The following is a 25,853-nucleotide window of genomic DNA, read 5'->3' on the forward strand; positions in this document are numbered from 1 at the left end:
GGCAACATAAAAGAAGATAATGCAGAAGACTGATAATGAGAATGAACGTAAAATTTGGGATCCGTTCAAATATTACACAGACATCACATCTGGAAAAAACAACATTGGTACCAAATCAGTTCACTGACACTGTAATCATTTATTGATTTATTGTCAACATGTATTATTTCCTTTGAAAAACAAACAGTCCAGACTGTCAATGTGTTTGATTCTGGGATGTTTCTTTCACTCTTTGATAAGGCCTTTTGGGAATCCTGCTCCACAGAGACGCACGACAAATCAACATAAAAGTTTCTTTTTAGACAAAACCTTTAATGTGGTCAGATTATGAGACAACGGAGCAGCTTGGGTTTAGTGCAGCAGACTCGTATGTGGCATTTGTCAAGAGAGGAAACATAACCAGCTGTGGCTGCACTAACAGTGTTAACGGCCACTAATAAATGGCCTTAGTAGCGGAGTATCTAAACACATCATCTTAACTGACAAAGTGCACCTTTCGGTTTCAAGTTTGCGTCTGATCATTAACCTCCAGATGACAGAAATGCCTGCTGTACTGATATGTTTCTCATAATCTCAGGGCAAATGAAAGGAAACACATGAATGTCTTCATGATGGGCTTTAACATCGCCATATAGTGAATAGTGAATTCTTGCAGTGATAGTGTACTGTACATAAATCATTTCATCACAAAAAGGCACCAAGAATCATGAAAAAAAACAAAACGATGGCATCATTAAACTCACAGTGAAGAGAAATTAGTCATCAGTTTGTCTCAAAGAACTCTGTTTGGCAAGAAATTGGACTTTTCTACTGATACACAATAACATGACATGATGATATGAAATGCACCACAAAACAAGTTGACACAAACTTTTACTTGGCAATCCATTGAGTGTCATCAACAGGCATTTTGAACGTGTTATGGACCTGCAGTGTTTACAGATTACATTTTGTAGTATTCGTATGCAACATGTGTCAATGAACCAATGTGTCTGAGGCCTTATCCAGTGTACATTAAGATGCGAGCCAGAGCAAAGAAAACACAAATGTCCGTGAGTTGTGTGTGCGCACTGTACACAGTTTTATTTGTGCTCAAAAAACAGAGCAGCTGTTTTTATTAATTACTTAGTGTGACCAAAATTAGAAGTATGGGACAGTAAAAAAAAAAAGTATAATAAATAAAAAGAATCTTAGGAAATTAAGAAGTCATGCAGGTGAACATTTGATCGGGTTCAGAACGGAAGAATAATACATTCATAAAGCAGATATTCAGATCTGGTTGGATGAGCCTCAGTCTTGCAATACATCTCTTCAGTCAAAAACATTGCTCTTTATGCTGTAACCACACATAAATCTTTTGTTTCCTGGATATGAAATAAATCAAATATTTACATAACTTTTCTCTCAAAATAGGTCTGTGCTTTTAATTAAAAAAAAAAACAAAAAAAAAAAAAACAGGAATAATTTAAAATTCAAGTTCATACATAGACATTCTAAAAAGCATTTTTCTTTGAACCAAATAATGTACAAATCGCTCATGTGCTGAAGACATACTGCAGTTTGTTTGTTAAGAGATCAGTACTGTGTGATTAGTGTAAAGTAGGTCTCTGCCTCTCGCAGTGTTCATACATTGAAGAATTTGAGGCACTGAGGCCACGACAAGGCTACAGGGAATCCAGCAATGTCCATACTCAGAAGGACACTTATAGAAATACTGTCCCAGTTCACCTGCTCATGCGCTACCCTGTGCTCTCACTCCACTCTTTCATGCTCCATCATACAAGGAAGAAATGTATTGTGCAAGAATAACTGGAGATAAATATTGAAATGCTTTAGGGAACTGGGGATTGTCCCCATTAATGTGGCACGGTGTTTATGTGTGAACATCAGTCACATCACTGAAGCGAAGACAAATGCTGTGCATATGATAAAAACACCCCACGTCCATTCATTCATTCATCATGTTTTAGTATTGTGGGGAATAAAGAAAATAGAGATTCATATAAATCTTTTGTTTTTAGATTTGATAAGCCTGTATTTGGTATTACTGAAATGTAAAACTTCACGTTTCATTTGAGCTTATTTACAAGCTTCTCAAATGCACGAGTTTCAAAGATGTAAGTCATCCCTTCAGTCCCACTAAACTGTCTTCACCTTGTGTGGACACGTGGGAATGTCAGCGTCAAAACAGTTCATTAAGATTCTTCTCAAAAACAAGGCTTTAATCGGTCACCAAAAAGGGAGAGATTTATAATTTCACCACATTTGTCATGAAATGAACATGAGAAACGACTGCAAAGCATCTGCTGACAAAATTAAAGTGTCAAATTGAGACCTCAAACCCATGAATCATGCTGAATCCTTACAATGATTTTGTTTCCAATCCTTGAGAATACAATGGCTTTTAAAAAAATGGCTTATGGTCACTCAGCTCCCCAGACACTGAGCAAAATACTCTACTGTGAACCACAGTACACCCAACTGATGATTCACTCATTTGTGAAACACTGTTCCAGCTTAGTCAGTGAAAACAGTTGTCTAGTATTCTCGGTAACACTGGACACAACCGCCGTCATTCTCGCTCAGTATGTGGCAGACTGACAGATAAGCAGAGTGAGTTTTAGACCTACTCTCTGGGCTGGCTACACACAGCTGATACACTCGACATTCATTTAACAAAGAGGCCTTTATCAAGGCCTGGTGGAGACGCGGGGCTAAACATTTCATGGTGTGACTCAAACCACATTTAGTTTGGTATAAACATTTCTCAATATGTACAGGTCAGAGCAAAATTAGTGTCCACACTGGCATTTTATGAAACTGTTGTTTGTAAACAATTAAAAAAAAAATTACATTTTGTAGTGATTTCTCTGAGGTACTTAAGAGATTCTTCTCATTTCGTCCCCAAAAAGCTGTCAAAAGAACCAGAAACATAAAAAAAAGGGAATATAAGCAATCTGTCTGGTAGGTAGAAGTGACGATGGGTGTCACAGTAGCTACCTCTGTACTACGTCACTAATCTCTTTAATACAGCTGTGCAGGTTGTCCAGTACAGTGTTGGGCCCTACACTGCTCAGCCCTCCACCCCCCGAGGACGAGGCCCTCAGTTCCTGCAGGCTGAGCTCCAGCTTCCCCACTGCCTCTCGGAAGGCAAATTTGTTCCTCATCTGAGGGATGCAGTCCACATAACCTGAGCAGTAGTCTAGCAGCTGGTGGCCAGCGTCCAGCACCTGGCTGCTGGCGGGGCTTTCGGAGCTAGCGTGGAGGGCGCTCCTCAGGCACTCAGCACACTCCAGCAGGGCCTCGCGACTAACCCGCTCTAGGGGAACCCTCTCCGCTTGCTGCCTGGTTCGCCGAAGGGCGACTTTGGAACCGGCAGACGGTGCTGTGTGAGAGGAGGCGGTGGTGGTGGCTCCGTTGGCCATTTTGGTGGGAGTCGTGTTGGTGGTGGCTGAGCAAGATGAGGAAAAGGAGGAGGAAGATACAGGAGGCACTTGTGGTGGTGGCACTGACGGTCTGCCCGTCGTCGCTCCTCCTGACATTCGCCCTGACCTGTGACCTTTTAATGTGTCTCCGTTTACTTCCACAGGTGCTCCTCCTACCTGCTCCTCTCCGTCGCCACTGTAGGAGTGTTGCAGGCTGCGCAGAGTGGGAGGCGGAGGAGGAGCACACTTGGGTTTTACGAGTCGCGGCCTGTCTCGGTCTGCTTGGTGCTCAGACAGCAGTTTGAAGCGGTTCCCCTGAGAGTCTAGCCCGACCAGGTGCACATCAGCTGGGCTGTGCTTCAGCGTGGGGGAGATCAGGACCGGGACTTTGTGGTTGTGAGTTGCTGCACCTGCTGCAGCTGATGAAGCACTCGAACTAGAAGTCTTAGAGGGAGATGACCAACTCTGCTGCCTGTCCAGCCCCCCCCCACTCTCCTCTCTACCCTCCCTGACCCGAGAAAGACTGTCCGATTCCCCCGCCTCCCCCCCAACCCCTGGTGCCCTCACCCCAACAGTAGTGCCCCGGGGTAGTAGCTTGGCTTTTGGCCTTTCCCTGATCTGTGCGGTCCCCTCATCCATCCTCCTCAGCAGAGTTTCTGAGGGCCGTGCAGCCCCATTCTCTGGCTGGGAGGTTGTGGAGGCAGTCCTCTCTAGAGGAGGCTTAGCACTGCGGTTCCTGGGTAAAGTCAGAGCCATACGCTCCAGGTCTGGCAGCCCGGCAGACATCGAGGAGGTAGAATTGGACCTAGGGAAGGGTTTAGGTCCTCCAGCTATACTTCCACCCTCCTCTGAAGAGGTTGTTTTTCCTGCCCGTAGCCCCAGGGTCTTTTTGATGAGTCTGGGGGTGAAAAAACCAGCCAGTCCACCCCAACTGCTGCCACTCGTCAGCTGAGAACCGAGGCCCCCACCAGAGGGTTTCTGTCCAAAAGCTGCCCCACAGCAGCGCGACTGACCCTGGGTGGGTTCCCCATGGGAGTGAGAGGGAGAGGCAGAGAAGCCACCGATGCTGTCTGACTGGGGCAGGGGAGGGGGAGCGCTGAAATCAGCGGTAGGCTCGTATTTTTTGTGAGGCTGTGTTTCCATCTCCCGGAAAGAACTGCTTCTCTTGGGTGGCGTTGGGAGGTTCTGTTGGAGCTGAGAGGATGAGGAGGAAGAAGAGGATGACTTCTTTTTTATGAAGGAGCTAAAGAAGCCAGTCTTGCGGTCTCGTGTAAATGTGCCCATATCCTGTGTATCGTCCAGAAGGCTGCCGGGAGACTTATCTCGAGGCTGCTGTTTTCTGGGAAGAGCCGGGGAGCTGCTTGATCGGCCATCCCCTCCGAACAAAGTAGAAGCCCAGCCTGCAGAGAGAAGAGAGGACTGGATTAAAACAATAGAATAAAGCTGGTCTGAACTCAGCAGGAAGACTTCTATCTTTGCTTAAAAGCTGCTTCATAACTTACAAGAAATGGGTAACTTTTTGAAAAACACTACTCTGAATTATTTTAGTCTCTCAATATGCTTGCCTATTTATTAATGTCACTCATTGCATCAGACAGCTGTGTGCTGTTGTGATAAGACGGACCATTCCCTCTCTCTAAGCTGTTCTCTCCTCCTTGGGGACTCATGAGTAAGGAAAAAGCATTCAGGAAAAGGGATGGAAACTTCTGAGCCCATGCCAGTCAAGTGCCTACACACACATTAATTCAATGATTCAATGAAGTTGTTTTTGTAAAAGACAGGATGATGAATACACTTCTGGGACTTGATGATAACGCACGCTAAACAGAAACTGCCCAACCCATCACTTGGAGGGCTGTTGCATTTAAATCAATACAGAATGTGCAAGTTCCTCTGACAAGGCAACGAATTAAGACTAATGGAGGAGCCGCACCCCCCTTCTCCAAAAGGTTATATATAACTACAACAGTTATGTGAAGTGAATGAGGGCACTAATAGTGGATTCACACACAGCATTTCTTCCATGACATGTTCTTTCATCATCAATAGCATTTACATGTAAATATAAAGGCATACAAATGAGAGACATTGACACAACTAATTAGACAAGAGCATAAAGTAAAAAGATGCAGTTCGGTTCGTTATTATAAAATGTACACTTGGTTTTGTTTTCTGAGAGTGTTGTCTTGTGCTTAGTGACACTGCATGTTTGCATGACAACTTTTATTGGATTTATGGCTTAATGAAAGCCACTGTTCACTTTATTGGCAAAGGCTTATGTTCATTGACCAAAACATAAAAGCTAAAAAAGAAATGGCCTTAGTGGCAGCAGACGTTATAAAAACAGGAGACACAGACAAAGACAGGGAAAGACTGTCTTCTTTACACATCAGGTAAACACACAACGGAAACAAAATTTTATTTTAAATGAAAAATAAACAAACAAGAAAAAACTCAAATGAGACAAGACAAACGACAGACAACATTATGGAAATTTAATATTAGGGTTAGCAAGTGTTAATACATGATGTTGAGATATTGGTTGGGGTATAGTAATGGCAGTAATACAACAAATAAGACACACAAACACAGAATTCATTATAGCACAGATAAGAAATAGAGCAAATATCCAACTATCTGTATGTGTCAGAGACAAGGAACAGTTGAATATGTAGATAACTACATGATATAATTTTATATATTTATATCTATTATATGTGTTAGACTGACCCCATGCAGCACATGAAAGATGAGCTGAACCCATATCTTTAATGCTCGAGGAGACCGAAATCTTTTAAAATTTAAATAATTTTAAATATGTTATATATCCTGTGCATGGAATTAATGTGTTCTGGGAGTGGAAATGACAGTAAAACTAATGACCACAGGACGAATGAAGAATCAGTATAACAGATGTCGACTCCGCCTACTATGATCATGTTCTTTGGGAAAATGGAGGAATGTTATATGGAAATATAGTGGCAGTCCTTAATTTGAGAGTATATTAATATTTTATGGTTCTATTATAATGTCTCACTTTTATCCTCAGCATCTTGGGTGACATGGATATGATAACTCAAGTTTTAATGGCAGAAAAAAAACCCAGAAACCTTAAAAAAATCAAATACTTCTTACTAAAATTCTAAAATACTTAAACAGTCTAGGTCTATATGTAGTAACTATATGAGGCTGTGCCGGCAGAGCTGCCTTGACACCACTGGATGATCGACCGGATTACCAGACAGATGCTGGCACTGGCGGTCAGTTGTTAAGAAAAATTACGGCCCTTCTTTTCAGGCGGCGGGCTTGACGGCGCTGCAGAGTATTCTGTGAACTGGTGTGCTCTGGCACACCCGCAGAAACATAATGTGGTGCATCTGCCTGGTTGGTGATAAGGTGGGCATGTCTGGCTGTACCTGAGTGACTGTGCGTGCCATGTTCAGATCGCCCGTCGAGTCCACCCTCAATGTTTTCCTTGTTTTCTGTGTGCTTGTGGAGTGTGCGAGATTTGGAAGGCAACAGGGGCATGTCGTGACTGAAAGAGTGCAGTGGTCCGCAGTGACCGGAGGAGGCCGTCTTACAGAGCTCCTCTGCTACCTCTGCAATGTACAAAAAAAGATGACAACTTATCGTCAGGCAACATAATCCAAATTCAAACCAGCACACATATATTTATTTTTCTCAAAGAGGCTAAATCAAACAGGCAGTTCAGCTCGTGATATGAGGTCCACTTTGCCTGTTCAGCTTAAGCAGTGCAGCTATGTTAGAAACCTCATGGAAGCTGGTACGAGCTTCACAAAAGTTGACTAAAGCATAAGTTAAGGATAAGATAAATGTTACTGTACCTTCAGAGATGCTGGAGTCGTGGAACATTGTTTCAAAAGCTTGGTGGATCTCGGCAAACGAAGGTCGGTCCAATGGGCTCCACTGCCAGCCTGGTACAGAGAAAGAGGAAACGGCACTTTACAATAAAAGTACTGTATTTGACACCTTTTTTTCATCTTATAATAACAGTATAGAAGGGGATGCGGCAAACTGTGACGTGACAAAGATCTGACATAAATTTAGGAAAGACTAACCACCTGGTGAATAAGTAAAAGGCAGATAACTATTACTCACATGCTCTCATCAGTTCATAGACTTTGGGTGGGCATCCCTCGGGCTGTTCCATGCGGTAACCTTTCTCTAACAGGTCATAGACCTGAGACAGATCGATGCCAGGGTATGGAGACATGCCATAGGTGGCAATTTCCCATAGCAGCACTCCAAATGCTGTAAAGAAGACATTTGCAGAGAATCAAACATTAGCACATTGAAAATGAACTACAGGACAGAAAATTCTAAATTTAATATGAATGTTTGCCTGTTTATTGCTCACCCCAGACATCAGACTTGATGGAGAAGGTGTTGTATGCAAGGCTCTCTGGTGCAGTCCATTTGATGGGAAACTTGGCCCCAGCATGGGCAGTATAGGTGTCACCAGTCATCAACCTGCTCAGGCCGAAGTCTGCAACCTTCACGACATGATTCTCCCCGACCAGACAGTTCCTCGCAGCAAGGTCCCTGAGAGAGGAAGAGGGGGAGACGGAGAGGAAGAAGGGAAATCAAGGTGGAAAAGAGAGAGAATTAGACTACTTTCTACATGCATGCCTTGAATATTTGTCCATCATATGTCATACACATACACCTAAACTGTCCCCTCACCTGTGTATGAAGTTCTTCTTCTCCAGATATTCCATGGCAGAGGAGATCTGTGTGGCCATGTAGAGCAGCACCACAGCATTCACCTCCTCTTTGTCACAATCTCTCAAGTAGTCCAGTAGGTTGCCATGCGGCATGTACTCTGTCACGATGTAGAACGGCGGCTCCAGCGTACACACACCTGTGGGAGAGGCGGCAGTTAGAATACAGACGCAAACAACCACTAAGAGAGAACGTGTCTGCAAAGTGAAGTAAAGTAAATGTTGCATGAACTGGATTTGAAGAGACAAAGTGATCCATTCACACACAAAATGAAAACAAACCAGATCAGTGTTACAAATACTGACCTAGTAGCTGAACGAGGTTTGGGTGTTTAACCTCCTTCATAACTGCTGCCTCTTTCAGAAACTCTTCAACTTCCATGGTGTCTTCCTGTCATGAAACGCAAAAAGGAAAGGACAGAGGGATAATATTGGTGGGTTGGACAAACATGGCAGTTGGGAACCTATAACAAAGTGATAATCACATGTAGTACCAAAGTCCACCTGCAGGTGGCGGTATATAACTATTGTTTTGCCAAAGCCCAATCACACACAGATAAAAGGCTGAGACAATAACCATCAAAAACAGGATTTTTTCCCCTTTACAATCGGCTTTTTCTGATTAGAAGAGGGCCTTCTTACCTTGAGTGTTTTGACAGCCACCGTGAGGTTGTACTTTTTCCACACTCCCACGTACACCTCACCATATTGGCCTCCTCCCAGTTTGTGCTTCATGGTGATGTCTGTGCGCTCCATCTCCCACTTGTCATGGATGGGTGACACACCGTACACTGTGGGCTTGTTACATTTGGGTGCTGGGTAGTGCAGCGTGGTGACCAGGCCGTCTGCTACGGTGGAGTGGTGGTGGACTAGCTCGGCCAGGGTGGCAAAACGACTCTCAGACGTAACATACACCTGAGGCGGAGGGGAAGGAGGCAGCATCGAGGTGGGTGAGGACACAGGAAAAGAGGAAAGGATAAAGAGAGAGACAGTTAGTAAATGTTGTCCAAGTCCTACCACCAGCTACAGCAAACAGAGCCACACAACTGAACTGTCACTCTTCCTAAAACTCTTACTTCGCTCTACTAAACTCTACCTTGCCATCAGAGGCTGTGTTGATCCGGTAGTGGTAGACTCTCCCCTCATAGCGGAGAGAAATTGACAGCTGTCCGGGGCTGCTCTCGCTTTCCCGGACCAGGAAACTGCCATTGATGAGAGATGAGAGCAGGTACTCTGCGGCGCTGCGTGACACGGGCCCATGGTACCAGCTATGCTTCTCTAGGCTGTTGACTGGCGTGATGTAGTTGGAAGGCACCCAACCCTGGCCGTTCTTAGAGCGCACTTCACTCCACTCTCCATTCTGGTTGTAGCCCAGCACACGCAGCTTCTCACCTGGACATAGGAGGGGACACATGTAAGACTTGGCCAGGTGGTTAAAAGGATTAACATGGCTTTTGCAATCCATTTTGAGAAATGTCAAAGATTTAAATGTGAAGATAAAAATTCTCCAGTTATGAGTTTAAAAACAAGGAACTTGTGATTTTAATAAAATATCTGATGTTGATTACACAATTTCATTTGTTCAGCTTTCATATTCCTTAGAGAGACACGACATAGAAAGAAATATGTCATCAGGTCTCAGTGTTGCTCATAATGCCTTAATACATACGCATGCATAAGAAGGAGAGACGAGTCATGGAAACAACGTGCCTCTCCCTTAAACTACATCAAAAGCTATGGAACAATGATAGGACTGAGGGAAGTGCATATCTGTCATAGAGAGCTAGGCAAAACCAGGCATGTAATGACTTGGTCTGTTGTCTGTATCTGTCGGTCTCTGACGTCAAGTGCAGGAGACATGAGTGAGCAGAGCGGCCGATGTGCTGGAGGAGACTGGAGGAGGGAGGGACCCATCAGTAAAACAAACAACACTGAATGAAGCAGTGATCAGTCCCGCCAGTCTGCTGCAGGATCGCAGAAAGAAAAGCGGAAGATAGAAGAGTGCAATCAGTGGCCAGGAGTGATGGTTTGGCAAAAAGGCCCAGGGGAGGGAGGTGGAATTATCAGTCTATCTACGTCTGCACGTCCACCACACATTTTCTACACGGCCTTTACATCCTGTTGACAGCCGTCTTTATCTGTCCCTCCACTCAGACACAAAGTTCTACATACAAAGTATCCTTTTAATGAATTCTTTTAGTAGCTCTAATGACTCCATGGTATGCTACCATTCAGCGAGCGTTTAGATTGAAAACAATCCTGCATTAAAAGAATGCAAGGGACTGTGTTTGTGTAGGCGTGTTGTTTCAGATACTGGTGAGACAATTAAATCTTACCCAGGTGGAATAATAGATTAATGCATCTAAAGGCTTATCAGCTGCCAAATCACAAAACAGTGGTTTATAAAACTCAGACAGGATTTTACAACAATCACAAAAATCATCACGCCAATAACTATTCGAGCTTTCGTTTGAAGTAAAACAGTATAAGTTCGCCGGTCCAATTACAAAGTTATCCCCGAGGAATGTGTGTTCCGGGTCATCACAGCAGCACCTTGCCGAACAACAACGAATTGCGTTGCAGCAAAAGCTGAGCCAGGTTACATGTTTTTTTTAATGTCCCTGAGCCGCCGTCAGACTCAGCTCATATAAATGAATGAAGTGACTGCAGGTTTTTAGAATGAAGCTTCAGGCCAAGAGAAATGGCAGACACTTAACTTCAGCAGCCACAGTGAGTCTGGTCAGTAAGAGAACCATGGCTCACTAACCTATAACCACTAACCAGAGCTGCCGCCTAGCTCCTAAAAGAAGACACTCTCTGCTACCAATCCACAGGACAACATTAAACAGAGATGGTTATCCACATCCAGCCCACCAATCCATCAGTCTCCTCTGTGTCTGTCTTCTGTTTCTGTAAGTTTTGTGGGAGTGGAAACACTGACGGACTCTCCCTGGGAGCAATGTGTGGCTAAAGCAGGGCTTTGGTCTGGCCTAGCCTGGTTTGGCCTGGCACGGACAGGAGACTGTGCTTAGCCCCAGACACAGGCCTACTAAGTCCCTCTCTGTGATCAGCCTCTGCCCGCTGTGCTCATCCACCTGTTATTATCACAGTTGAACGTATTCCATATTAACGCAGCATTAGAGGCATGCTTGGGTGTTTCCACGTGCCACAGCACAGAGCGGGTCAGATAGGAAAAGTGCAGTGGAGCCTCGGAGTGCACATGTGCTTGCATGCATGTGGGCAGCAATCTCAGATTCACTCCATGAGTCAGGGTCTAAACATCATTTCCATCCCAGGCAGCTGCCGTGGAAGTCTTAAAATGATGGATAATTAACACACTCTGCCACGTTTAATGTTTTAGTTCGGTCGGGAACACAAGCCTGACTGGATAATATTTTTCAGGATATTTTAAACTCATTACTCTAGAGCTGGTTGATGGTTAACTGCTGCTCACTGAAGAAAAAGTGTGTCTCATAAGAGAGGAGTAAGAAATATGAAAACATAATAGCATAATAGGTATTTTAGTCATGCTGTTTGTACAGATTTCAGATATAATTTCCTTGTTACAAGCTGCCATATGATTTTTCAACAGTTGGACTAATGGATAATAAAGCATTAAAAGCACTTGGCTGACAGGTGGTGAAAATAATTAAGGTATAGTGTGAAAGAGGGCTGTGGGTTGTGTGGGAAAGTGACAAAGAAAGCTTTGGGCTGGCAGTCACATACCTGCTGTTGTTAGGACAGGGTGAAATTAAAGTGACGGTTGTTTAAGCTCTATTGACAACCACATTCCTCTGGCATAACTATACTTTAACTCATAACCCATTCTTTCTAGGAGTTGCTCACCTGCCAATCCCAGGCATTGCCTTGAGGAGATTACTGATGACTCTTAGCTACACCAAAGGAAATCACTCTGTTCTGTTGCAACAAATGTCAACAGTGTTGGAAGGTGTGGAGTAACATTATGTTCCTAAGTAGCAACCTTCAGTGATGATGCATGGAAAGAACGTAGAGGGGGACAAGTCTTTCAGGTCCTGTTTCAGCACATGACGTGAAATCTTTTTTGTAAAATCAGTTCTGAGGTCTGGGATAACATACACATGATCAGTTATTGTAATTAATCTACACTGAATCAGAGAAAAAAAACGTCATAATCAGACCATTGTTTACCTTTAGTGATGCTGAGTGTGTTGTCTCCGCTGGCAACAAAGTCATAAAGTGCAACGAAGAGGTTGGGGTCGCTCTCGGCCGCCCCCAGTAGGTTCTCCTTGGAGCTCCAGCGCACTGCCTCCGTCAGTGCCGTTGAGTCGAGGCCGAACGGCCGGTGGAGAGCTTCTGGAGGAAGATGAGGAGCAAGGGTCAGGGAGAGAGAAGATAAATTATGAGACTAGAAAACAAAATGTGACCAAGAATGCAACATTATTTGCACAGGTGAATAATTGTGGAAAACAAATCATAGCATGCACAATATACAATAAAACTCAGGGAAACATTACAACGCTTTTTCTTTATGTCACTTAGAAGACACCCATCACAAACATCTGTCCTATTCCAGTACTGTCTTGAGGCAAAAAGCACTGGTGTGGCAGGGTAGCTGAGTGATAAAACTAATCTCCTCTAACCAAATGGTCCAGATTCTTCATCATCCGAAGAGTTCATTTCACAGATCTTCTACCTGTCTGTCCATTCGGTTTCCTCGGCCTAAACCCCGTGTGGAGATGATGGCCACTGAGAGCCGTCCACTCTTCCTCAAAGCTGCTGCTTGCCTGCAGACACCTCAAAGGCATTACTTTAACCAGTCCACCCTCTGAAGAACACTGTTATCGCTGGCTGCACACAGAGGCCTGCCGGAGCCAGGTAAGTTCTGAGGTGGGAGATTTTTTGTAAGTGTGTATATACGGATATCAAGAAGGAGGAGCTACAACTCTGGGATAGGAAGGATTCTCTCTGTTCGCAGGATGCAGTGAGTACCATAGCTACATAACACACACCCACACAATGATGCACATGTACTGTGCTCAACAGCTGCTGCCAAAGTCACTGCATGTCTGGACAGCTGCTGAGCGAGTGGGAGAGGAGGGTGGTGAAAGGGAGGGACAGAGAATGAAGCAACTTCAATGGAAGCAACTTAAAAATGGAAAAATCATCACATAGCATGTTTTTTCTTCCTCTTAACTTTACATATAAACAATGCCCTGAGAAGATTCGCAAGGCCTAACCTATTTACTCTGCCGACAGCAAGCCCCAACTGCAATCTTTACAGAAATATCACAGATTTGGTGTTTAAATTCATTTTCATGTGTCTAAAATGTACACACAATTTAATGTAATCCACAACAACGGCACAATTTTCATTGAACATGTTTTTCATGGTTGTTTTGAGAGCTGTTTATGGTGTATTGTGAGGTTTGTGTTATACTGAGTGTTGATATTTTGTCCATATGAGGAAATCTATTGAGAAACGACAGGGAAATCAATGCAAATCCCAAAATGATGACAGAGTATATCTGGCTGTATTATTTCAAGATAGTGGCTATATGACTTGTACACATAAGCTGGCGGAGCTAAATGTAGGGCGCACGCCGAGGCAAATTCCTGAAAAGTTGAAGAAACTTATGCAAGATTTTAAGAAGCTGAAGGACTTCAACAGTCGCAGTGGGTCTGACCGGCATACTAACAAGTGGTATGACCAGCTCGACACCATCCTGGGCCACAGACCGGCATATTCTGGCACTCCCCCATATGTCATCAGCCTGATTTGAATAAATGAAACACTGAAAGTAATACTGTGAACACAGGTTTCAGTATCGCCAAGGCCAGGTTTCAGCAAAGGTGTTAACAGAGGTGATGCATGAATACTTTAGTACCTGTTCTATAGTCGCAACAATTGACGTCAATGAGGTGGAAAAGACATCTGCATTTCTAAAAAAAAAAAACTTGAATCAAATTAAAAAATACTTGGTGTAGATGTAATTGTCAGAGACGTGAGGAAATTATTTTCCTTTTTTTTCATTTCACAATGAATGAAGAGAATACATTAATTTAAGACAACATGACAAGATATTTAGTATCAAATGCTAATGTAGCTATAAATCTTAGGTCTAGTAAACAACCAACCACACTAACAAATACAAGAGCAATGTCATGCTACAAAAGTAAAAGGAAACTGGTGTGAAACAACGACTGAGTTTCAGTCAGCTGTTTCACAGCAGACTCTAGGACCAGCTAATGTGGGAACAGACCCGCAGCTCAGAAGTTCACAAACTTTCACTTACTTTCATAACACAAACTTGAGAAATGTTAGATGCCAGACAAGGTTTTCAATTATCAGACTGTAAGTCGGTGAGAATGACGATGCTAAATATTCAACTGATCCATGCAAAGTACTATATGAACACAATGTGTCCATCGTCTACACCCCGTGGTAGACACATACCATCCCTTAAGATGAGAGCAGAACAGAGCTTTGTTCAAATCAACATTCTCATATCTTTCTCCTTTATCAAACAATTTAGCTATTTTTCTATTGTCTAGTCTGTTCACTATGCTTTCACATGTACACACAAGGCTCGCCCACCTTTGTTTTGGACCAGCATACACTGCAGCGCAGCACTAGCCGTGATCTGGCTCAGCCACAGTTCCCAGTACATCTTCTGCCCTGGTCTGGCCAGCTACCAGTCCCAGTATCCAAAAAAACGCTGTGGTTTTCTCAATCCGCTGGGCCGACTCTGAACAGTTGTTTTAAAGCTCGACTGACTCAGATGGTGGAGACTGAAGAGCACAAGTGTTCATTCTCCTGGCAAAAAAAAAAACAACTAAGGAACACGAGCTACTTCTCTAAACCATCTCCTTCACTGTGGGAGTACAAATGCTGTGCTTGAAGCAATCGGAAAGAGATGGAGACCCCCCAGATGGAGTATTTACCCACGCTGTCCTTGAATCAAACCACCTAAACTTCTGAAGTTACACTAGTGACTGGCAGCCTCCTGCTGGGAACCCCCTCCTAGCTTTGATGTGGCCTAAGGGAATCCAGGTTTCCAAGGTCCATCTGGAGAGCACGGACATCCATGACTGATGTTCTCTGCGGTTTAATGCCCTGTAAGGGGATGGCAAAATGTGGCAGAGAGAGGGAGCGAGAAAGGCGTGTGGTAAAGAGGGGCATGTATATACAGAGGTTGGGGGGTAGGGCAGGGTGTACGGTATGGAGGAAAGTTGAGCTGAATGTGACGTGTGTCCATGTGTGTGCATATGTGCGGTGTGGGAGTGTGTGAGGCCTGGACAGCGCTGTGACCGACAGCAGATGGCTGGTCTTGTTCCCCTTTTGGGGGGAGTGGGGGGGAGGAGGGGGAGGAGGATCCTATTGACCCTCACTTTTCCTCTGTGTGCGTGTGTGTGTGTGTGTGTGTGTGTAGATGTGCACGACTGCAACTGCTGTAGCCAGACTGAGCCAACTGTCAGAGCTGCTCCTCTTACACAGCTACATATCACATCACTCTTCTCAGGAATGTTTTTAATGAAATAAAGATATTATGCCATAGACATTTGTCAAAGGTCTCGATTGAAAAAACCTGAATTCCTGGCACCCCGGACAAACAATAAGACACAAAAAGAAACTCAATTACTTGCTGGTCAAGTATTCCCAGGCTCAAATCAAATAACCTAATTACATCAAATTGTTTTCATAGCAAGATCCAGTTTCATTAAGTTGATCATATGTCTTAAATTGCTTTTAAATCCATCTTATGCCAGGCGAAAAGCAAGATGCTGTTCCACTTGGCCCAGCTCAAACCTCATGTGCTGAATTGTTTGATTGAGGGAGCAGTTGGTCCGCGTGGGGTATGTCGTGTGCCCGTCCGGGTGCCTCAGTGTGTGTGTGCTGTGAAGTGTAGCACATGTGCGTTCTGAAGAAACTACGGCTTTGTCTTGAGCGGCGCAGAGAGGGTATTTGCAAGTCTGAGGGGCACGCCAAGCCTGCGCCCCCGAAGACAGCTGGGACAGAGGTGACCCTGGCCCTAAGGCACACGTGTACACACACACACACACACACACACAACATGTAGACACACATCAATGGTGAGACTATCTCCTTGGCTGTCCCATAACCCTGCTGCTTCCCCTGCAGCTGTTTGTATGAGAGGTTGTGCCTCCATGTGTCTATAAAGCTTTCACTCCAAAAACCCAGCACCTTGTGCCAAAGTATTAAACACACAACACAATAACAATAACACGCCCTAATCAAAAACAATACAGGTCGCATCTAAAGCCCATGACCAGCGAGGTAAGTGTGTATTTTTAGCTGCTGGAGAACAAAACATAGCAGCATGACATCCAGAAATAACTTCGCAGAGCACATAGTGATGGTGTTGAGGAGACAGACGACTGGCTGCCTGCAGGAAGCTCCAACAAAAACCTGAGACAACGCCGCGGATGACACCCACGTACACAAGACATTACATAAGCCTATAGGACAGGCCAGATCAGATCCTGTGGCAGACTCAGTCACAGAAAAGGTGAAGAATACAAGAGTCATACATGTCGACAAAGGCTAGAGCCTGAGGGACTGGTTTAAAATGATCTATTGTATGTAGTAACCCTGTAAAAGCATTTATTTTATTATCTTTCCTTGTTCAAACTGTCTCACAAACATAAAAATATGAACATTCGTAATATCGCCAATTGAGATGTAAGGGACCATTTTAAGACTTGATCAGTCACTGTGAGATATTTCAACATTAAGGAAAGACGAGGACACAAGTGAAATCAGGATTATTCATTTAGCCCAGAATCGCTCTGTGCTCGATGGCTTTACAGTCTGTACAGTGTAATAACCTTTAACCCTTCTTTACCCTTGAATCAGATCAGATCAAGAAACCTTGATCAAGAAAAAAAAATGGAAGAAACTGCAAATAACAAGTGATCCCTCTTGCAGGCTCATATGAAATTGGTGATGAGTGTATCAATGTAGACAGTAGTACAATTTTGATGTAGAGAAACAGAAATATAGTATCAGAGTTACAATGATTAAAAAACTGAAAGAAAATTAATCCACAACTATTTTGATAAGCAAAAGATGATGGCTTCAGGTTCACAAATGTCTCTGATTTTCTACTTCTCTCGGATTTATATCTTTGTAAACTGAATATGTTTGGGTTATGGATTTTTAGTCGGTTAAACAAGACATTTGAAGATGTCTAGGTTATTGTGATGGACATTTTTCAGATGTTTTGTGGACCAAACAGGAGAGCCAAACACTAACCAGCTAATCAAGATAATAAACAACAGATCAGTTAGTAATAAAAACAATCATTAGTTGCAGCCCTATATATTATTCAACTAGGAGAAATGAGGTATTAACACTACTGAGTAGGATACAAACAGAAATATGGACACCCTATAAAATACAGTACTTTTCTTAAAGCTTTCAATACAGCATTTATGAATCGTCGATGGGAACTACACTGCATGTTGAAAACGTTTTGGCACATGACTGTTGTCCTAATTTATGAAGAATTTTTTATTCTAAGACATTTATAGAGTAGTCATGGATCAAGATTAATCAATATTTACATCTATCAGTTGAACATGCTTGTTTGTAATGTGTCACTAGAGCATTTATGAGCAATCCATCTACAGTTAGAGGAGTACTCCATGGCTGGAGAGAAGAGAGGAGAGTCAGTTGTTGTTCATGAGGACTGGACAAAGGACAATAGCCTCATTAATGCCACATCACAAGTGTGTGTGTGTGTGTGTGTGTGTGTGTGTGTGTGTGTGTGTGTGTGTGTGTACTGGCTAAGGAAGATATTCCCTTGTTTATGAGAACTAGAAATGTATCGTATGAAAACACTTCTGCTTTCTGAAACCAGTCTGAAACACTTGATCAGCTCCTCAGCAGTATACACTTATTAACCACATACATGGATGTGCTTGTCTTGTGCTCACGGTTCACGCGTTCACACAGGCAGATTCACAAGTCCCTCAACCAGACCCCTGCGTTTAACACATCCTGGTGTCACAAACCTCTGAGTAAGTAATTACACACTCACATACAGGCCGCTACAGGGAGCGCATGTGGATGTTGCCTATTCAGCTGTCTGTGTGGCAATCATGCCTGCTGTCTATGTGAACATACACCAATTAGGGAGCGGACAAACGCCAGTCTGGGCCTAAGGGCCAGTAGATCACACTGGAATGGAGGAGAATGGCGCTCTAACCAACAGCTAACCCTGCCGTGCCCTGCCCTGTCCCTCTCAGGGCTTGTCATGGGTTAATAATGGGCTCTAAGTGCTTCCCTTTAGGTGTGCTGGCAGCAAAGCTAAGTGCTCCTTTATGTGACAGTAAAGAGGATGAGTGGCATATGATGAATTGAAACAAACTCCTCATCCACTATACAGTGATCTGCTTCACACGGATGGCGAATATGGCAAATGCAGCTTGACAAGCTAAGGCCAATTATATATTTTAATAGACTTATTATATTTCACAGTAGTTAACCTGAAGTCATCCATGCTCTCTAACCTGTTTAGTGCAGAAAGCAGGGTGTTTAAAATATCCTTCAGTCTGTCTAAAGTAAAATTTAAAAAAAGACATGCCTTTGGATTCTTATTGTTCAATTATCAGAAGCCATAAATTCACACAATGGTACACTGAATGGAAATGTTAAGTTGACATGACTACAGCAAGTGTCAGAGCACTGCCCTCACTGCAGATCTGCCAGCTCTTGTGCAATACATCATGCACTGTGTGTGTGTGTGTGTGTGTGTGTGTGTGTGTGTGTGTGTGATGAAATGACAAAATGTCTGGCTGAAGGGTTATGTTGCAATCTTCCAACAGGTAAAAAGGTGTGTTCAGCACAGCAGATCTTTCCAAAGCCTAAAAAAAGACACTCTCCTTGCTGCCTCCTGTTTGATTTTCTTCTTCTTTTACAGTGTGGGTTTACAGAAGCACCCACAGACTAATCCTAATGTCTGAAGAGCTAATCTATGTGTGGTGTGGTTAATCTCTGCGAGGGTGTACATTTAAGCTGCTTTACAATTACTCTTTAAATAAATGACCGGAGCCCAAACAGAATATTTTACCTCCACTGTGCTTAGTCAGATAGCAGAGATGCCTCAAGCTGACAAACCAGCTAAATGCACCCACGTTCAACATATGTGCCTCAATTATGTCGTTTTTCTACTCATCTTACACATATTGTTTCAAATTCAAAGTGGATTAACTGCATTATTCATCTAATGAAATGATAACACACATAACATGACAGTGGAGCAGCCGAGTGAGAGAGTTATTAATTATTTGAAACAAATTAACCGAGGCTGAAAAGCAATTTGCAATCCTTCGTCGAGCAAATGACGTAAAGCCATGTAAAAATCAACAACTCTCAGCCGTCTCTTCTAAGAATAATCACATGAATCAAAAAGCAGCACCTCGGGGTGCCCAGATTAAGGATTTCTGACTGACTGGTCAGCTGGTGGGCGATTACACTGAAGGAGTAGGACATGCTAGATAATCCTCAAAAAGAGCTGCACCACATTAGAACTTCACTGACAAGGACAGACGGAAACAGACACCGTGTGTGTGTGAACGTGTATATGCATGAGCATGCATGTGGGGGTGTTTACACCAAGTGTGTGCAAGTGTGCATTTCCAGCCAAGTCTCCAGCCTGCAACCAGGAAGATAAGCAGCAGTGATAGTGCCAGCAACAGAGGACTGATGCTGGAAGCGAATCAGTGCTTAACAGGCATGGCACAGGGACTGCCCCCCTTTCCTACCCCATATCTCATTTTTTCCCTGCTGCACCATTGCAGCTTAAGAGTGAAAACTAGTGATTAAACAAGGAGCCACTGCAACGTTTTGGCTAGACCTCACCACAAAGTTTAAAACATTTGGTGTTTTTAAACCGACAGATGCAAGGGATGGCTTCACCATCTGCACACCCAATCGCTCACTGTTCTGATTAATCCTCACTCTTTAATGATATAAGCTGCAGAGAGCCGAAGCCAAGGAATAAAAACTAGGACTGTGGTTTTGGGAACTACAGAGGGTTGACTGGTAGCAGATGCAAAGGCTCAAGGCTGTAAGTGGGAGTTTGGGTAGAGAAACACACAGTCACAACAATACAAAAAGACAGGAAAGAAAAACAAAAGGCAGCTCTGTTTAACTTTTTAAAATCTCCAGTAATTACATGGTAAATTACTGACTTTTAATGGCAGAACTCTTCTTAGATAGATTTGGGATTGAGGCCCATCACAACAGCCAGCGTTCAACAAAGACAAGGGTTCTAGACAGGCAGAGCTGGTCAACTAATAGCAGAGACTCAGGCTGGGGGGATAAAGAGGCTTGGCAGTCAGATGTGGAACAGGGCAGGCTTGGGATGAGGACGAAGGCACAGAGACATAAATTATTTAACACGCAACCATTACAGAGTGCACAATCGTTCTTCAGTTATAAACCATATTGTGTTAAAATTATCCTCTGTGTTTCTGCTATGCTTCTACAAACACATCCATCTAATCACGGTTATACCCAACTCTGAGACAATCAGACTTTTCAGTCAGTTTTGCTCTAATTTCTAGCCAGTTCCACCCAGAGGAGGTGTGGCCTTGGCTCCTCCTAGTGGTTAACAGCAGTCACTAGGACTGGCTAACTAGTTTTTATCAACAAATCATCTTTACTCCACGATATTATCTTTTAAAGCCTATTTAAATCTCACCCACAGACACTGCAGTGTCTGCAACTAGATTTTCCCCAGATATTGTACAAACTGCTGTGCGACTTATCCTGGTTGTTGGGGTTTTAGCACGTAGACTCCACAGAAAAGTGGATTTGTCTCTAATCTAATTTCAGCCATGATGCAAATCAGCTTAGGTCCTTGGATCCTAGATCCAGGCATCTCTTTTCTCCTCTGGGCAGCTTTACCAGCACTGCACTTTAGGTACAGCTGGCTCTATATTCACCATCAGTACTGATGCCAAAACATATTCCAGTGAACTTGTCTGCCCCAATTTCTGTGATCTGTTTAGAGTAAAAATAAATTATCCTATTGCTTTGTTGAGTTTATAAAAAGAATCTTCAGAAGCATCATTACAAGACCTTTACACTGTAAATACACCAATCAGGCCGACCAACACAAGCTTTTTTACAAACAAGATATAAGTTTCATTTAAGCAAGTCAAAATATAAGAAATGTGAAAGTAGCAAAGCCTGAAAAGGAAACTATTGTAGTGCAATCTTGCAATGGCCTCATTAACGACAGCAGGTTCATCCCACTGAAAGAGCTCTCCTCACTGCAGTATGGGTGTCAGACGAACCCACTGCAGAGATGGAGATCTCTGAACTCCGGACGAAGCTAAAGGGGTGGAACCATCAATATGTTGCAGCCACTGATTCACCAATACTGCACTTCAACCAATACCCTTAGAGGTGGCTGTCTGGCCTGCTCCCTTCGAATCAGCACAGAGGCGGTTTGCTCCCTGTCTGTCCTTGTTTAGCTCAGTGATTTCTAGCTGGTCTGTCTGTCTAGAGGGGTAAACATGGTCTTGTTGGGAGAAAAGGATGCTAAATTAATCATGAGCTCAGGAGAAGTACTGCACACCTGAGCAGAGGACAGGAGCTGACTTACCTTGTCTAAAGTGAGGACAGAGAAAGACAGCCTAAAGCCGGAATCTACTCATGTTGGGGAAAAAAAAAAAACACAATCACTACCACTGAGGGGAGAGACATGAAGAGAGAGGGGAGGTAGAGGGCACTGGGCCAGGCATTTAACTGCCAATTCACACCAATGGCCTCCAGCCTCTTGTTTGTCCCCCTAAAATGACTCAGCTGATCGGGCACACTGATTGAAACTCTAGACTTAGACTTTTCTTTATTTATTTATTAGAGGAAGCATTTGCATTTATGATACCCACTGATACTCATTCAAGAAAGGCAGTGGCAAACAGGCATGACTTCAACAGACAAAAACGCATTCCTCATAGACTGGCACCTTTCAATTACAGACCAAGAAGGCATCACTTAGACTCCAAAGTATGCAAGTCTGTTATAAAGAGGATATGAAGCTGGATTAGTAAAACTACTTCAACATGTGGACCTCTGATAGCTTTAAGTAGGAGAGACTCATTCTGCCAATGAAAACACAAATACTAAAAGACATTAAAACACACACTGAATTAGATCTGCTTTCAAAGCAGCAGCTTGTCCCACTGGCTGACTCACAACTACACTATACATCTGTTCTTCTGCTTCCTTTTGCTGCTGTGGTGCTTCAATTTCCCTGCACAGGATCAATAAAGTTTATCTTATCTTAACTTCCTCTTGATAAGACCCGGTCACACGATGTCATTGTCAAATCAACAGACAAACCTAGCGGTCTTATCAATTCAATCAATGCAATTGCTGTACAGATTAATCAAATGACAGAAAATTTGTCTGATTCTTTGTAGTAATTTATCCAATAAAAAACTGCAGATACATGATTAGCAATTCAAGGAGCGAATTGCTTATATATTTTGTTGTCATACATCATAGTACATTTTGTGGATTCTGGTCATACTTAATAAGCAACTGAACACATCAATTTGGGCTCGTTAGTACTTGTGATTTATTGATAATTTAAATAAACAGGCTATCTAACAATAAAAATAGCCTCCTTCAAACACAAATCAAGTTCAAATTTCACCCACAAAAGACGTGTAAGATAATGCTGCATCATTATCACACAGACAGACTACCAGAAAAAGGGCACTTTGATAGTCAGTGGCAGACTGAGTGCACAGTCCCAAGCTTCCTCACTTAAGAGTCTTTGTTCTATTATTGTGTGCTTTGAAGAGTAGCAGTCTCTCTGCAGAGTGGCTATGTGACTGCATCCTGGCTGCTATAAAAAGGCCACTCCTGCCCTGACATCGCAGAGAACACAACAGTGCAGACACTGAGTGGTGCTGCACTTAGTAGGTCTGTCTGTCTGTGTATGTACTTCAAGCCGGGGAGGGTTACTTTTGAGATGTGCCAGCCAGGAATTGAAAACGTGTTCCATTTCCTAAAAGCGTGTACCTTCTCTGTGTCCTTCCTCACTGCAGTGGCGTGAGGAAGTTAGGTCTGGGGCATCAGTGGAAACTAAGAAGGTTATGCCAGTAGTTTTACATCTATGCAGCGCATGGGAAGTGAACATTCACAGGAGGACACACACGGGGGAGAAGCCAACTGCAGTTAGACAGATATCAAATATCCCACCAGGTTTACACCCGGAGCGCAGAGAGAGAGAGAGAGAGAGAGAGAGAGAGAGAGAGAGAGAGAGAGAGAGAGCGCTGAGGGTAGACCATGTGTGGGCGCTTTCTGGCTTTCAGTGAAAAGCACATTTGAGCTATAAGAAAAGCCTAATATGAATAAAATACATTATAAAGATGATGATAATGATAATGACATTATGCACGCCATCCCGTCATCTCTATTACTTGTAAGCCCATTTCAGCCACTGAGGGATCCTGCCTAAGGGGAAAAGGCTGAGAGGAAGGAGGCAGGCCATCTAGGGCATGTAGGGGTTACTGCTGGGTGATTTCTCCATGACTCACAGGGCAGATAACAGTATCAATGCCTGGCTGTTGCTCTGAGGCAGGAACATGGGTGATGGGAGGCAACTGCCACACCTCTGTTTTGTGGGCGTCTTTTCATATACATGACTGCTTAGCCTGTATTACATGAGTTACCTAATGAAATCACTGATCGTGCGATGGGATAGACATTAGCATATTAAAATGCAATCACATATCTTTAAACTTTGATGTCTGCTTGAGCATAATCATACAATGACAGAAGGTGACTTAAATAGTTCACACAGGATTTCCCACTGGATCAAACTGTGCAGTCAGCTTGCTGAGTGTGTTGTAACAGTATCCATTATCAGACAGAGGATGTAAGTGAGCATGTGAAAACCACTAGGTATTGTAATGTGAGCCTGTGGTGGCTGCTATAGTGAGTTAATGGAGTGGAATTGCTACTCAACCACCGGAGGCAAGAATCACTGTTTACCAAACCAAGAATCACACAGAGGGGCCTTAGAGGAAAACATAACTGGCTACCCAGCAGTCATGACCCTTAGGCTGCAGACTCTCCCCTCTTTTCAAAAACAATGTCTCTCCTTTGGGGACCATTAGGTCACATGCAGCACATACACACACATATACATGTATCCTCCATCATACTGCTGTATCTGAATGATTAAGATATCCATCCTCTCAATAAACGGCCTCCTGTCTGTAAACACAGACAATGGACAAATTAACACACACAGTAAAATGGATGGGACATGGAAAGCTAAGATTGGATGGCATGGCTATTTCCGCTAACGCGTCGTTGTCAAACTAGCATGAACTCAGCTAGCAAACAGACATCAAAGTAAATCCGGACTCCTCCACCGTCACCCACTGCTCCTTGATTGATTAATATGGTTATCTCCTTACCTGAATGCAGCGTGAATATATTGATCCCTGGGTCAGGCACGTTGACTGCAGCAGTCCTGCCTGGCGGTGTCCCGGTACTACTGCCGGGCTCTCGGGGTCTCCTCCCGGCGCCGCTGCCCCGGTTCCCCTTCCCTTGGTGCGGTTGGGACGCGTGGGGCTGTGGTGGCTGGAGTCCGGTCGATGTGCCCTCACCGACGCGGCCTACCTGCTGTCCCATCCCGGTAGTTTGGCGTAAGGACGTTTGGGACAAAGCAAGCAAACCCCCCGCGCACCTCTGGTTCACATTCCCCCTGGCTGGAGCGGCCTGGCCCGAATAGTCTTCCTCAATCCCCTCCCCGCTCTTCTTCACCGAGCTAACGCTAACTAGCCCGTGTTAGCTCGCCTGGTTAGCCTGTTAGCTAGCGTTAGCCGCTATCAGTGAAACCCACCCACCCTGCCTTTAACAATAAAATCACAACCCCGGCGTGTGACAGCGATTGTCTCTATTCCGGTGATCCAGGTGGTATCTGAGCAGATATTGACGGTACCAGACGATAGAGATTCGGTCAAATCTGGAGCTTTTCAGCACCGTTTTGCCGTTGTCCGGCCGCTACGCGCCCCCTCTGACGCCGCCATCTTTACCGCAGAATAGAGGATGTGTTGCACAAGGCGGGGGGTTCGCCGCGATCCCCTGTCACCGTCATCCTCCACCTCCACAGCACCGACACCAACCGGGTCCAAACAACCCCGAGCACCGGTACCAGCAGGCTGGGAAGTCTGGCGTGGGCTGTCTGATGCCACAGTCCTTAAGAAAAATGCAGAAACCCCTAAAAAAAAAAAAAAATCACTAAGACGCTTTTGCTTTGTCAGGCAAATGCAGAGTGGTGATTTAAAGAGTGATTCAATGGGTTGATATTTATGTGCCATAAAATTGTGAGATGATATGGCCTGTAATTATGTCAATAAGACTGGTTTTTCATTGAAAAGAAAAGTACATACCAGCCCTGCAGATGCCAGACAGGCATTCAATAGCACTAGATAGATGAAGCACTGAAATCAAAGCAAAATGTGCAAAACATTTCAGTAGTCTGTGCAAACGTGTAAATAGTTACTGAAGTCCTTTTTAGTACTTTACTCATCTATTCTTATATGTGCAAATGAACTCTAAATACATGACCATCATGTACAACACTTTTTATATACAACATTCATAAAAGATACAGTTGAAGAAATGAGGTACAGGGGACATACTTCA

General features: G+C 43.7%; 1 protein-coding gene across 4 annotated transcripts; it reads right to left on the reverse strand.

The window, feature by feature from the left end:
* Positions 1-1,949: 1,949 nt before the first annotated feature.
* On the reverse strand, positions 1,950-25,226 carry abl2 (c-abl oncogene 2, non-receptor tyrosine kinase). 4 transcript variants are annotated; one of them, XM_070831737.1, is made up of 11 exons: positions 24,620-25,226; positions 12,338-12,499; positions 9,264-9,559; positions 8,810-9,082; positions 8,474-8,558; positions 8,130-8,307; positions 7,804-7,988; positions 7,545-7,697; positions 7,271-7,360; positions 6,842-7,024; positions 1,950-4,825 (listed from the first exon to the last, which is right to left on the reverse strand). In XM_070831737.1, the coding sequence occupies exons 1-11, from the start codon at positions 24,834-24,836 to the stop codon at positions 2,997-2,999; spliced, it is 3,651 nt and encodes a 1,216-aa protein (XP_070687838.1). In that variant the 5' UTR covers positions 24,837-25,226; the 3' UTR covers positions 1,950-2,996. The 4 variants fall into 4 exon arrangements, with proteins under 4 accessions (XP_070687838.1, XP_070687837.1, XP_070687840.1 ...); XM_070831736.1 differs by having other exon boundaries at positions 12,338-12,502; XM_070831739.1 differs by lacking the exon at positions 24,620-25,226 and adding an exon at positions 12,843-13,012.
* Between the last annotated feature and the right edge of the window lie 627 nt (positions 25,227-25,853).

The sequence above is a fragment of the Pempheris klunzingeri genome, chromosome 6, assembly GCF_042242105.1.
Source record: "Pempheris klunzingeri isolate RE-2024b chromosome 6, fPemKlu1.hap1, whole genome shotgun sequence".
Lineage (NCBI taxonomy): Eukaryota > Metazoa > Chordata > Actinopteri > Acropomatiformes > Pempheridae > Pempheris > Pempheris klunzingeri.